Genomic DNA, 15,082 nt, shown 5'->3' with positions numbered 1-15,082 from the left:
GAACATCAAAATGGAAAAAACGAGCTCAGAGGTGTCATCAAATACCTCTGCTTGAAAAAAATGACTACCAAAGACATACACAGCGACTTGGTGGAAACATTGGGGGACTCTTTTCCTCCATATCCCACAGTTGCAAGCTGGGCCAAGGAATTTAAGCTGGGAAGAACATCGACGGAAGATGAACATCGTGAAGGATGCCCATCCACGTCCCTCAATGAAGAAAATGTGAAAAAAGTTGAAGAAGTTCTATTGGCAGATCGAAGAGTGACTATCAGGCATGTAGCTGAGGTCACAGGGATCTCATATGGCAGTATTCAAAGAATCCTTGCAAAAGAATTGCATATGAGAAAGGTCTCCACGCGTTGGGTGCCAAAAATGTTAATCGACGAGCAAACGAAGAAACAAGTTGACATTTCAATAACAAATCTCGAAAAGTTCCAAACAGACAAGGAAAATTTTTTGTCATGTTTCTTGACCATGGACGAGACATGGATCCACCACTTTGATCCCGAAACTAAACATCAATCGATGAGATGGAAACGAGCCGTCAAACCGACGCTGAAGAAATTCAAAGTGTCAAGCTCAGCAGGGAAGGTTATGGCGTCCGTTTTTTGGGACGCTGAAGGAATTATTATGGTGGACTATTTGGAGAAGGGAGCCAGTATTACAGGCTCCTACTACGCAGAACAAATAAGAAGATTGCGGGAGGCTATCAAGGAGAAAAGGCGTGGCAAACTGCGGACTGGAGTGCCGTTTCACCAAGATAACGCGCCAGCTCACAAAGCTGCAGTTGCCATGGCTACCATTCAAGAAGCGGGCTTTGAACTGGTGGAACACCCCCCCTATTCGCCAGATCTAGCCCCCAGTGACTTCTTTCTCTTTCCTCGGCTCAAGGAACACCTACGGGGCAAGAAATTTGACGACAATAGTGACGTGATAACCGCTGTTGAGGATTTTTTTGAGGGTCAAGATCAATAATTTTTTTCGAAGGGAATTCTAAGTCTAGAAAAGAGATGGACTAAATTTATAGACTTGTTAGGAGACTATGTAGAAAAATAAAAAAAATTTTTGACTATATTCATTGTGTTTAGTATTGATTATCATTACTTTTCGATCGCCCCTCGTAAACACCTCATATATAAGTGCCACAAATAGAGCACATATTTTATACATTTGCACCCCTTTTATGACTTCTCCTGGTCATCCACTTTCTTTTGGTAGGTGGTAAATGCATTCTTCAACAAAACATGTGCTGTTCATATGATTACATGGAATATACTTAATTTACCACTGCTGGGTTCAAGCACCAGAAGTTCAGCGTATAAATTAGCGTCCTTTGACGAATGCTTCTACGGTTTTTTGGTCTTGCAAAGAATCCGTTTTCATCTGCTACGTCTTGTTTGCTTGTCCATGTGTAAGATTGCTGCAAGGCAACTCTGTAATCTTCTGCAAATCTAAAGAAATGGATGACTACTGTAGTAAATGGTAAAATGATGTAATCACAAAACCATATATGTAAAAAGTACATGTGTCACTAGGATGCAGTCATGTTAAAACGCCAGAGTACATATTTTCGGCATGATATGACATTTGCTGTCACCTAAAAGGTTAGCACTCTTTGTTTTATCCATCTATCTTAAGCTCATCAAAAAGTTATATAGCTAATTAACAGTTAAAGGGTATTCTATCTCCAAGATCCTATCCCAATATATAGCTGGTGTAATAACATAGTGAGAGTTAGATAGTTGTTAGTGGTCGTAACCATGGATTCCTAATGCCCTGCACATGAGGTAAGTGACATAGTGAATCAGTAGAACTGGATTACATTTCGAATTGAAGTTATTTGATAATATTATTATTACACCTACTAAATTGGGATAGAATCTTGGAGATGGGAATAGCCTTTTACATTTTTAAGGCAACTAGTAACCATTTTTAATGCCTTCTTATTGCTCAGAAGCTATGAATTAGTTATTATGTGTCAAGATGACTAGTTTCCATTTACTAGATATTAGATTGCTAAAGGGACCCATACAAATAAAAAAAAAAAAAGTTGATTGATAGTGCTGATTTTGGAAGACCCGTCAACTACCTTATATACAGTGGGGCAAAAAAGTATTTAGTCAGTCAGCAATAGTGCAAGTTCCACCACTTAAAAAGATGAGAGGCGTCTGTAATTTACATCATAGGTAGACCTCAACTATGGGAGACAAACTGAGAAAAAAAAATCCAGAAAATCACGTTGTCTGTTTTTTTTAACATTTTATTTGCATATCATGGTGGAAAATAAGTATTTGGTCAGAAACAAAATTTCATCTCAATACTTTGTAATATATCCTTTGTTGGCAATGACAGAGGTCAAACGTTTTCTGTAAGTCTTCACAAGGTTGCCACACACTGTTGTTGGTATGTTGGCCCATTCCTCCATGCAGATCTCCTCTAGAGCAGTGATGTTTTTGGCTTTTCGCTTGGCAACACGGACTTTCAACTCCCTCCAAAGGTTTTCTATAGGGTTGAGATCTGGAGACTGGCTAGGCAACTCCAGGACCTTGAAATGCTTCTTACGAAGCCACTCCTTCGTTGCCCTGGCGGTGTGCTTTGGATCATTGTCATGTTGAAAGACCCAGCCACGTTTCATCTTCAATGCCCTTGCTGATGGAAGGAGGTTTGCACTCAAAATCTCACGATACATGGCCCCATTCATTCTTACATGTACCGGATCAATCGACCTAGCCACTTTGCAGAGAAACAGCCCCAAAGCATGATGTTTCCACCACCATGCTTTACAGTAGGTATGGTGTTTGATGGATGCAACTCAGTATTCTTTTTCCTCCAAACACGACAAGTTGTGTTTCTACCAAACAGTTCCAGTTTGGTTTCATCAGACCATAGGACATTCTCCCAAAACTCCTCTGGATCATCCAAATGCTCTCTAGCAAACTTCAGACGGGCCCGGACATGTACTGGCTTAAGCAGTGGGACACGTCTGGCACTGCAGGATCTGAGTCCATGGTGGCGTAGTGTGTTACTTATGGTAGGCCTTGTTACATTGGTCCCAGCTCTCTGCAGTTCATTCACTAGGTCCCCCCGCGTGGTTCTGGGATTTTTGCTCACCGTTCTTGTGATCATTCTGACCCCACGGGGTGGGATTTTGCGTGGAGCCCCAGATCGAGGGAGATTATCAGTGGTCTTGTATGTCTTCCATTTTCTAATTATTGCTCCCACTGTTGATTTCTTCACTCCAAGCTGGTTGGCTATTGCAGATTCAGTCTTCCCAGCCTGGTGCAGGGCTACAATTTTGTTTCTGGTGTCCTTTGACAGCTCTTTGGTCTTCACCATAGTGGAGTTTGGAGTCAGACTGTTTGAGGGTGTGCACAGGTGTCTTTTTATACTGATAACAAGTTTAAACAGGTGCCATTACTACAGGTAATGAGTGGAGGAAAGAGGAGACTCTTAAAGAAGTTACAGGTCTGTGAGAGCCAGAAATCTTGATTGTTTGTTTCTGACCAAATACTTATTTTCCACCATAATATGCAAAAAAAATGATAAAAAAACAGACAATGTGATTTTCTGGATTTTTTTTTCTCAGTTTGTCTCCCATAGTTGAAGTCTACCTATGATGTAAATTACAGACGCCTCTCATCTTTTTAAGTGGTGGAACTTGCACTATTGCTGACTGACTAAATACTTTTTTGCCCCACTGTATATGGGGGTGTGCCAACTCTTCCTCAAATTTAAATATCTGATCCTTTGTTTTTCATAGGATAAGACACCACCAGTGGTATTTGGCAGCACCTTAATCCTCTCTCCATTATGAATATATTCACACTATGTAAAACTAGGCATTTATGTGTACAGAGAGGTCAAGCCCCGCTTGAATGGAATGGTGGTCAACCAGGCGCACTGCATTTCCATTAATTTTTATTGAGAGACATCTTCATTACATTTTCCAATTAAATACACTAAGAAACAAAATAGAAAAGATTGTAACATAATAGTAGTATACAACGAAACACTCTTCATTTGCCCCTTAGAGAGGTGCCACTCCATTCATTCTTACTGGGACTGCCAGCGATTGCTGAATGCTGTGTGGTGTTCAACGATCCTGAAAGAATAAATGAAGCGGAGGTGGGCATTATAGACCACTTCTCCATTCCCAGAAGCTATTCAGCACCCTGATTCTGGAGATTGTTAGGAATCCCAGTGGTCGGACCCCCAGCAATGGGGAAGTTATTCACCTATCCGATGTATACGGGTTAACTTCCAAACTCCCTTTTAAGAGTTTTCACAGCAGATCTCTGATGGGTTTCCATCCCAACACACTAAATGTTAATTTATGTCACAGTCACACCGCAGTTTCTTCAATTTCTAGAACACAGCAGCAGAAGCTATATCAACATTTTGAGTACCGTGAATGGCTTTCACTAGAAGTGAAAATATCTTGTTATACTTACTTGAATAGTAATTATTAAATTTTATACATAGCGTATTATTTCCCATATGTAAACTAACCTGTTGTTTTCGCGAAACAGATAGTCCAAGACAAGAAACAGTCCCTGCAATACTATTTGCGTTTGTGGGCTAAGTATTGGAACTTTCACTACCAACTCCTGACCATCCAGCATAGTTGTCTTTTCCTCCTTTTCAACTACAGCAGCCAGATTTCCCTACATTACAACATAAAAAAATGCAATGAAGACTAAAAAGAGACAATTCTATATACAGGAAACTTGGGAATTTGCCCCTCTGAAAAGGACAAAGTTGACACTTACCTTAAGGAGAGGAAACGTTGCATTTGTTATACCCATGTCATGAAAAATTGAGAGAATATCTTTACCATTCCACACTTTACATGAAGATTCATAATCCCTTTCCACCAAATTATCAGTACATTCTTTTATCCAACTAGAAAACAGATGATAAAAATGAAGATATTTGTATATGGAGTCATTTATAGATTACACAATATCTCTATTAACTGCAGATAAAAGTTACTATTGCTAGGTTGTTACTATTACTAGGTTGTAACTTATTTCTAATTATTTCTCCCAAGAAATAACTTACTTGGTCATACTGTAACAAACCCCTCGCAAGGGTTCATGGTCGCTTGGTCTAATCCTATGGATAACCATGCTGTCTATCTCATCTCGGGCAAACAGCAACTGGGCATCCGTTACACTGTAACTGGCAGATTCACGGGCACAGTCCTCGATGTTGTGGGCCTCATCTAGGATTACAACCTGGTCTTTCAAGCATATATCCATCTAAAAACAATTATAAAACAAAGCATTAGTCCAAACTAAATAACTGCCACTAATATTTCTGTAAATGGAGCAGGTGCATATACAGGTCCTTCTCAAAAAATTAGCATATAGTGTTAAATTTCATTATTTACCATAATGTAATGATTACAATTAAACTTTCATATATTATAGATTCATTATCCACCAACTGAAATTTGTCAGGTCTTTTATTGTTTTAATACTGATGATTTTGGCATACAACTCCTGATAACCCAAAAAACCTGTCTCAATAAATTAGCATATCAAGAAAAGGTTCTCTAAACGACCTATTACCCTAATCTTCTGAATCAACTAATTAACTCTAAACACATGCAAAAGATACCTGAGGCTTTTATAAACTCCCTGCCTGGTTCATTACTCAAAACCCCCATCATGGGTAAGACTAGCGACCTGACAGATGTCAAGAAGGCCATCATTGACACCCTCAAGCAAGAGGGTAAGACCCAGAAAGAAATTTCTCAACAAATAGGCTGTTCCCAGAGTGCTGTATCAAGGCACCTCAATGGTAAGTCTGTTGGAAGGAAACAATGTGGCAGAAAACGCTGTACAACGAGAAGAGGAGACCGGACCCTGAGGAAGATTGTGGAGAAGGACCGATTCCAGACCTTGGGGAACCTGAGGAAGCAGTGGACTGAGTCTGGTGTGGAAACATCCAGAGCCACCGTGCACAGGCGTGTGCAGGAAATGGGCTACAGGTGCCGCATTCCCCAGGTAAAGCCACTTTTGAACCATAAACAGCGGCAGAGGCGCCTGACCTGGGCTACAGAGAAGCAGCACTGGACTGTTGCTAAGTGGTCCCAAGTACTTTTTTCTGATGAAAGCAAATTTTGCATGTCATTCGGAAATCAAGGTGCCAGAGTCTGGAGGAAGACTGGGGAGAAGGAAATGCCAAAATGCCTGAAGTCCAGTGTCAAGTACCCACAGTCAGTGATGGTGTGGGGTGCCATGTCAGCTGCTGGTGTTGGTCCACTGTGTTTCATCAAGGGCAGGGTCAATGCAGCTAGCTATCAGGAGATTTTGGAGCACTTCATGCTTCCATCGGCTGAAATGCTTTATGGAGATGAAGATTTCATTTTTCAGCACGACCTGGCACCTGCTCACAGTGCCAAAACCACTGGTAAATGGTTTACTGACCATGGTATTACTGTGCTCAATTGGCCTGCCAACTCTCCTGACCTGAACCCCATAGAGAATCTGTGGGATATTGTGAAGAGAAAGTTGAGAGACGCAAGACCCAACACTCTGGATGAGCCTAAGGCCGCTATTGAAGCATCCTGGGCCTCCATAACATCTCAGCAGTGTCACAGGCTGATTGCCTCCATGCCACGCCACATTGAAGCAGTCATTTCTGCCAAAGGATTCCCGACCAAGTATTGAGTGCATAACTGAACATTATTATTTGTTGGTTTTTTTGTTTGTTATTAAAAAACACTTTTATTTGATTGGATGGGTGAAATATGCTAATTTATTGAGACAGGTTTTTTGGGTTATCAGGAGTTGTATGCCAAAATCATCAGTATTAAAACAATAAAAGACCTGACAAATTTCAGTTGGTGGATAATGAATCTATAATATATGAAAGTTTAATTGTAATCATTACATTATGGTAAATAATGAAATTTAACACTATATGCTAATTTTTTTAGAAGGACCTGTAGGGTGCCATACTGAAGTGCAGACAAAAATACAATATACAACACAGGAATTAATAAAATACTATGGCCTCTCAACCAAAAATGAACCAATGCAATGTCAATATGTAGTGAATACCCCACAAATCCTGCTTAATTCATACTGGGAGGAAAACCGGAAACAACATTTATAAAAAACCAAGAGGGTAAGCATTGATATTTGCCTATCTGCCTTTATGACTGGTCACATTAACAAAATTAGTTCGATGTTGTCCTTTAAGATCTGCATCATAGTCTTCCTAATTAACTTTTACAAATTCCATTATGGTAGCTGGTGAAGTCAACTAGGTTTCAAATGTCAGGAATGCATAGTGGTATTAGAATACACAATGTTTATACATACTTTGAGAGGGGCATAAAAAGACAAGGGAGATCCAGATCTTTTTCACCCCATTGTCTGAGAGAAGAGAACCATACTGCTAAAGACAGTGTTCATGGTAAAGCAGGACCTTCTCAAACTCAGACTCTTGATGATATAGAAGCTTATTTTCCCCTCTGAGCCCAACATGGCTGCTACAGGAGCCACTTACTCCTATGGGGGCTCAGGCCCCCGGCACTTGCTATAGTCACCTGGCCCCGATCCACCGCTGCGCGCCGCTCCGTCTTCTGGGTCCTCTGACTGTGACTGTTCAGTCAAAGGGCGGCGCGTACTAATCGCGTCATCACGCCCTCTGAACCGAATGCCACAGGCAGAGCACGCGGAAAACAGAGCGGCGCGCAGCGGTGGAAAGGGGACAGGTGAATATAGCATATACTCACCCTCCTGGCACGTCCCTGCCTCTCCGTTGGAGATCGCGGTATGTGTTCAGTGCTTACGCATACCGCGATCTCCTGGGCTGAGTCACTCTGTGGGGTCCAGAGTGCGCCGGCGCTTGCTCAGTCTATAAAGGCTTCGGACAGAGTGACGCTCCCAGCGTTATATTATAGATATTGTGATGCAGTGACCCCTGTTACAGGTAGGGGGCGCTGCAAGGTCTCCCCAGAATATGCATGGAGGCATATTGAGGCAAAAGGAATGCATAGCAATCGCATGCATAACTATGGTGATGAGTCAAAGTCCGGCATTATTGTGAATGGTCGGTATGTGTGTCGCAGAGGAAGACACTCTGCACTGCCAGCCTGAAGTAAGGTTGTTCTGGGACCTGTAGTCCCACAAGTAATTATGGTGTTTTAGAGGGAGACTGGCAGGGCTGGCTAGTTCTGAGAGCTGGGCAGGTCGAACTAGCCACACACACACACATCCCACCTGTTGGGGTAGTTAAAGCTTCATAATGTGACCAGGGTGTGGGTCACATGTTGAGAGTGTTTGGATCTGTATGGTCCATTTACAAGGTCCTGGTAAAGCCTATGTGTGGGAGTGCTATCTCAATGAATAGCACGTGGTGGGGCTTTGGACCTGTTGGTCTTGGTGTTGGACGAGCGTCCTGAATAGCACCCGGTCAGGCCACATGTGTGTACAGAGCCTGGGATGGCCCTACAATGAGAAAGACGCCGTCCTATTGAGGACCTTGGACTGATGAGGAGTCAGCCTGTGGAGCAGGAGCTCCTGAGAGGTAACCCTGGGTATGGGGAAAGAACTATGTGCCCTGATAAAGGACAGTTACTGAACTGTGCAGTCACCTGGTGACTGGAGAGATACAGGCGTGATTATGTGTAAACTAATGATGTGAAACCTGCAACGCTGACGAGCAGGTAATCCAGATGGTGTGTGTTTGGCTCCAGAGGGAGCCTGAATATTGGACTCTACCAAAAGTATATGGTCACAGTCCTGAGGGAGCAGAGTCATGCTATGAACACTGTTACTTTGTTTGCCATGCTATGAAGGCTGTTACTTTGTGTTTTGTGCTACAGGTGTTTATGGAGTAATAAAACCCAGTTGAACTTTTGAAGAAAATACGGTCTTGCTGTGTGTCATATCGCTGCCAAGCGAGTATTCCCCTACCCTTTAGTGAGTGTAATGTCACAATATATATATCTCATATGACCTAGCTGAAGAGAGGACGACCATGCATTTTCATATTAAAGGGACAGCTAAAATTAAGTAATACTAGCTAAATTTATAGAAATTCAGCTACTATTACCTTTTTAGTTGATCCTTTCCATATGAAAATGGTGACCCCCTGGTAATTATATGCCTTTCTGTTCTCTGGAGGAGTCCACTGTCTTAGACACCAGAAGTTTCAGTATGATGAAATTGCATGAACTGTACCACTGAGGTTCTTCATGTGAAAAAGAGGGACAGAAATGTTTTCCACAGTTACTGGTGATAATTACACAGCTCCTGGCACACAGTTATAATTCTGTAAAGAATGCAAGAGGAGGCTGAACTGCAGTGGAGTAAGTGGTTAAACTATGAGAAGTGTGAGAGGGAAGTAAGCAGAGAGGCCCAGCGTCTGCGCACTGCAGTACTTTGCTCTGCCCTCAACAGGGCAGACAAAGTACGCCTGCGCCGCAGCTAGAAGACAAGAAGAGGATGTCATCGTATGAAGATTAGGAGGCGCTGGATCGCACCGCGACGCCCATCGGACCCAGACAGCAGCAGGACCGCCCCTGGGTGAGTATAATATAGCATTTATTTCTCATCTTTCAGGTTACATCGACGGCATATCTACAGCATTACAGAATGCTGTAGATAAGACCCTGATGCCGGTGGCCGCAGCTCATGTACGATTTTGGGGGTGACAGACTCCCTTTAAAGGTTCATCAGCAAGTGTGACCACCTCTATAAAAGCAGACATTTTTGCTGGTCTAAAGTATTCAAGAGTGTGTAAAGATAAAGTCAAGAAGAAAAGATATCGGCAATAATTTTTAGAGTAGCAACGTGTTTGCAAACAACTTTGAGTCCATCATTCTACAGTGAGAAAGATATTCACAAGTCAAAAACAATGAAGACTGTTGACAATTTTCTCAGGAGTGTATGTCTCAAGCAAACTCACTCCAAGGACAAATGGTACTCACATATTACCAACAAATATAGTCCGCGTACCAAAGACAAATCAGGACTATAATGTCACGGGTTCCTTTTCATCTATATCCTCCAACGTGGTGTACATGATACAATGTACGAGGTGCACTGGGAGTATCTATATTGGGGACACCATGCAAAAACTACCAACTAGGATGAATCTACACAGACACACAATCAGGAATGAAATGGACACACCGGTGGGAAAACATTTCTCTGGACCTGGGCGTGGAGAGGCGTGAATACCATTTCACTTTAATGGTGGGCAGCGTTAGCCGCAGGCTGAGGCTAACACTGCCCGCCGCTGCTGCTGAATGCCCTGGAGGTGGGCACCTAAAGGGCGGCGATCCTTGATTGCGATCCTTGCAGCTTGGGGCCAGAGCGGAGCTGCAGGGATCCACACCGTCCTCCTTCCTGCCCGTCACTTCCTGTCTGAATCAGCGCGGCTGGATGACGTCATCATTCAGCGCGGCTGTTTCAGACAGAAAGTTGCCGGGGTGTGCTACGGCTGCTGGGAACGTGCGGAGAGGTGAGTGGGTGCTGTGTGTGTGTGTGTGCGTCTCTGCCTCCATGTAACATAGTAACATAGTTAGTAAGGCCGAAAAAAGACATTTGTCCATCCAGTTCAGCCTATATTCCATCATAATAAATCCCCAGATCTACGTCCTTCTACAGAACCTAATTGTATGATACAATATTGTTCTGCTCCATGTGTGCAGCTGTGTGTGTGTGGGGGGAGGCAATGATGACGGTGGTGGGGGCAATGATGATGATGGTGGTGGGGCAATGATGATGATGCTGGTGCTGGAGGCAATGATGATGATGGTGCTGGAGGCAATGATGATGATGGTGCTGGAGGCAATGATGATGATGGTGCTGGAGGCAATGATGATGGTGCTGGAGGCAATGATGATGGTGCTGGAGGCAATGATGATGGTGCTGGAGGCAATGATGATGATAATGGTGCTGGAGGCAATGATGATGGTGCTGGAGGCAATGATGATGATGGTAATGATGATGGTGCTGGAGGCAATGATGATGATGCTGGAGGCAATGATGATGGTGCTGGAGGCAATGATGATGGAGGCAATGATGATGGTGCTGGAGGCAATGATGGTGCTGGAGGCAATGATGATGGTGCTGGAGGCAATGATGATGGTGCTGGAGGCAATGATGATGATGGTAATGATGATGGTGCTGGAGGCAATGATGATGATGCTGGAGGCAATGATGATGCTGCTTGAGGCAATGATGATGGAGGCAATGATGATGGTGCTGGAGGCAATGATGATGGTGCTGGAGCCAATGATGATGGTGCTGGAGGCAATGATGATGGTGCTGGAGGCAATGATGATGGTGCTGGAGGCAATGATGATGATGGTGCTGGAGGCAATGATGATGATGGTGCTGGAGGCAATGATGATGATGGTGCTGGAGGCAATGATGATGATGGTGCTGGAGGCAATGATGATGATGGTGCTGGAGGCAATGATGATGATGGTGCTGGAGGCAATGATGATGATGGTGCTGGAGGCAATGATGATGATGGTGCTGGAGGCAATGATGATGATGGTGCTGGAGGCAATGATGATGATGGTGCTAGAGGCAATGATGGTGCTAGACGCAATGATGATGGAGGCAATGATGATGGTGCTGGAGGCAATGATGATGGTGCTGGAGGCAATGATGATGATGCTGGAGGCAATGATGATGATGCTGGAGGCAATGATGATGGTGCTGGAGGCAACTGATGATGATGCTGCTTGAGGCAATGATGATGGTGCTGGAGGCAATGATGATGGTGCTGGAGGCAATGATGATGGTGGTGGGGGCAATGATGATGGTGCTGGAGGCAATGATGATGGTGCTGGAGGCAATGATGATGGTGCTGGAGGCAATGATGATGATTGTGGTGGGGCGATGATGGTGCTGGAGGCAATGATGATGATGGTAATGATGATGGTGCTGGAGGCAATGATGATGATGCTGGAGGCAATGATGATGGTGCTGGAGGCAATGATGATGGAGGCAATGATGATGGTGCTGGAGGCAATGATGATGGTGCTGGAGGCAATGATGATGGTGCTGGAGGCAATGATGATGATGGTAATGATGATGGTGCTGGAGGCAATGATGATGATGCTGGAGGCAATGATGATGCTGCTTGAGGCAATGATGATGGAGGCAATGATGATGGTGCTGGAGGCAATGATGATGGTGCTGGAGCCAATGATGATGGTGCTGGAGGCAATGATGATGGTGCTGGAGGCAATGATGATGGTGCTGGAGGCAATGATGATGGTGCTGGAGGCAATGATGATGATGGTGCTGGAGGCAATGATGATGATGGTGCTGGAGGCAATGATGATGATGGTGCTGGAGGCAATGATGATGATGGTGCTGGAGGCAATGATGATGATGGTGCTAGAGGCAATGATGATGATGATGGTGCTAGAGGCAATGATGATGGAGGCAATGATGATGGTGCTGGAGGCAATGATGATGGTGCTGGAGGCAACTGATGATGATGCTGCTTGAGGCAATGATGATGGTGCTGGAGGCAATGATGATGGTGCTGGAGGCAATGATGATGGTGGTGGGGGCAATGATGATGGTGCTGGAGGCAATGATGATGGTGCTGGAGGCAATGATGATGATTGTGGTGGGGCAATGATGATGATGGTGCTGGAGGCAATGATGATGATGATGGTGCTGGAGGCAATGATGATGATGATGATGGTGCTGGAGGCAATGATGATGATGTTAGTGCTGGAGGCAATGATGATGATGATGGTGCTGGAGGCAATGATGATGATGAAGATGGTGCTGGAGGAAATGATGATGATGGTGCTGAAGGCAATGATGATGGTGCTGGAGGCAATGATGATGATGATGGTGGTGGGGGCAATGATGATGGTGCTGGAGGCAATGATGATGATGGTGGTGGGGCAATGATGATGGTGGGGGCAATGATGATGGTGGGGAAGAAAGCAATGATGGTTGTGGTGTAAAGGACAAAGATGGTAGTGGTGGAAAGGACAATGGTGGTAGGGAAGGAGGCAATGATGGAGGTGGTAATGGGTACAATGGTGGAGGGGGAGAAAAATGAGGATAGTGGAGGGGGCTGCATTATACCCTTTCAGGGAGGCTGCATTATACCCTATGAGGGGGCTACATTATAATTCTGTGGGGGCTGCATTATTCTCTGAGGGGGCTATATCATACTATATGAGGGGAGCTGCATTATGCCCTATGAGGGGCTACAGTATATTCTATGGGGGGCTGCCTTATGAGGGGTTGGCATTATACTCTGAGGGGGCTACATTATATTCTGTGGAGGGGCTGCATTATATTATATGTGTGGGCTGCATTATTCTCTCAGGTGGCTACATCATACTATATGAGGGGAGCTGCATTATGCCCTATGAGGGAACTACAGTATATTCTATGGAGGGTTGCATTATACTCTGAGGGGCTACATTATATTCTGTGGAGGGGCTGCATTATGCCATATGAGGGAGCTGCATTATAACTTATTAGGGGGTTACATTATATTTTGTGGGGTGCTGTATTATCCCTATGAGGGGGGCTGCATTATATTCCATGAGGGAGGCTACATTATATTCTATGAGGGATCTGCATTATATTCTATGGGGGGCTGCATTATATTCTGTGGGAGGCTACATTATATTCTATGAGGGGGCTACTTAATATTCTATGAGGGGGCTACCCCAACCCCTGCTACATAATTAAGACATGTACTACCTTATATTATGCCCTGATATTAGCCTGTTTTACCGCACAATTGATGGTCTTGAATATATTTCTATGTAGCTACATAGTGGGCCCCAAGAATGATTTTCTCTGGTGGGCCCAAGGTGCTCCAGTCCGACGCTGAATTTATTTATAATCTGCCTGAAGAAGGAGCCACTGTGCTCCGAAAGCTTGCAAACGTATTATTTTCGGAATAGCCAATAAAGGTATCACTCCTAGAATACTTCTGTCATCATTGGGCAGAAAAGTATTCACACCAATGCTCAAAGAAATTGCAAACAAACAAAAGCTGTAGCTCACACTCTAAATGCCTCAATTAGCATGTTAAATGTTCAAGTTTATGACAGTTCAACTAAAAAAGAGTCAACAGATCTCTCTTCCTCCATTGCAGTTATCAGTATCTGCATCCCAATGATGCAGTTATGTTGAAATCGAGATGTCGAACAAAGATGGGAGGGCAGTGTGCTTCCCACAGGCCACAGCTTCCAGTCCTTTTGGTGTTGCAGTTCGCGGACCGAACAGGAACAGCCAAAGGGTTGTCGTTTGACCAGGATTATTCTAAGGAGTAGATGTTATTTTATGTACTCTTAGATAAAACGATAGAATTCAAAGATGCAATACGTCATTTTTCTCATGACTGTACATCTTCAATACACATACCGTATATCCTATAGTATAAGCTGACCCGAGTATAAGCCGAGACCCTTAATTTTGACACAAAAATAGGGATTTTTGTGTACTCACCGTAAAATCCTTTTCTCCGAGCCATTCATTGGGGGACACAGACCGTGGGTGTATGCTGCTGCCAATAGGAGGCTGACACTAAGTGATACAAAAAAAATTAGCTCCTCCCCTGCAGTATACACCCTCCTGCTGGCTCTCAGCTAACCAGTTCGGTGCAAAAGCAGTAGGAGATCAATAACAATATATGAGCGTATAGCATGTCATATTCTAAAAAAACAAGCATAAGCTAATAACAGGGTGGGAGCTGTGTCCCCCAATGAATGGCTCGGAGAAAAGGATTTTACGGTGAGTACACAAAAATCCCTATTTCTCCTTCGCCTCATTGGGGGACACAGACCGTGGGACGTCCCAAAGCAGTCCCTGGGTGGGGACAATAGATCAGGCCCTGTGTAACCGCTACTTACAAGTGCGCCACCGCGGCCTGCAGGGTCCGCCTGCCCAGACTCACATCTGTGGAAGTGTGGGAATTATAGTGCTTCAAGAATGCATGCGGACTGGACGAATCCGCAAGCTTGCAGGCGTGCCTTGCAGACGCCTGGTGCCTAGGACACTTGATAGACAGGGAGATACGCTGACATCTAGCACGGAAGGAATCCTGGATGGTG

At 44.1% G+C, this 15,082-nt stretch overlaps 1 protein-coding gene across 3 annotated transcripts in view; it reads right to left on the bottom strand.

The window, feature by feature from the left end:
- BRIP1 (BRCA1 interacting DNA helicase 1) overlaps positions 1 to 15,082 on the bottom strand; it is a 567,171-nt gene that overhangs the window by 271,908 nt on the left and 280,181 nt on the right. For all 3 annotated transcript variants that reach the window (XM_069757210.1, XM_069757211.1, XM_069757212.1), the window contains 4 exons: positions 5,065 to 5,264; positions 4,773 to 4,905; positions 4,513 to 4,667; positions 1,289 to 1,454 (listed from right to left, as the gene is read on the bottom strand). In XM_069757210.1, the coding sequence (XP_069613311.1) occupies positions 1,289 to 1,454; positions 4,513 to 4,667; positions 4,773 to 4,905; positions 5,065 to 5,264 (654 nt within the window). The remainder of the gene's footprint in view (positions 1 to 1,288; positions 1,455 to 4,512; positions 4,668 to 4,772; positions 4,906 to 5,064; positions 5,265 to 15,082) is intronic.

The sequence above is a fragment of the Ranitomeya imitator genome, chromosome 3, assembly GCF_032444005.1.
Source record: "Ranitomeya imitator isolate aRanImi1 chromosome 3, aRanImi1.pri, whole genome shotgun sequence".
NCBI classification, from domain to species: Eukaryota; Metazoa; Chordata; class Amphibia; order Anura; family Dendrobatidae; genus Ranitomeya; species Ranitomeya imitator.
Note: the sequence above shows the minus strand (reverse complement) of the source record. Positions and strands in the feature narration are given on the sequence as shown.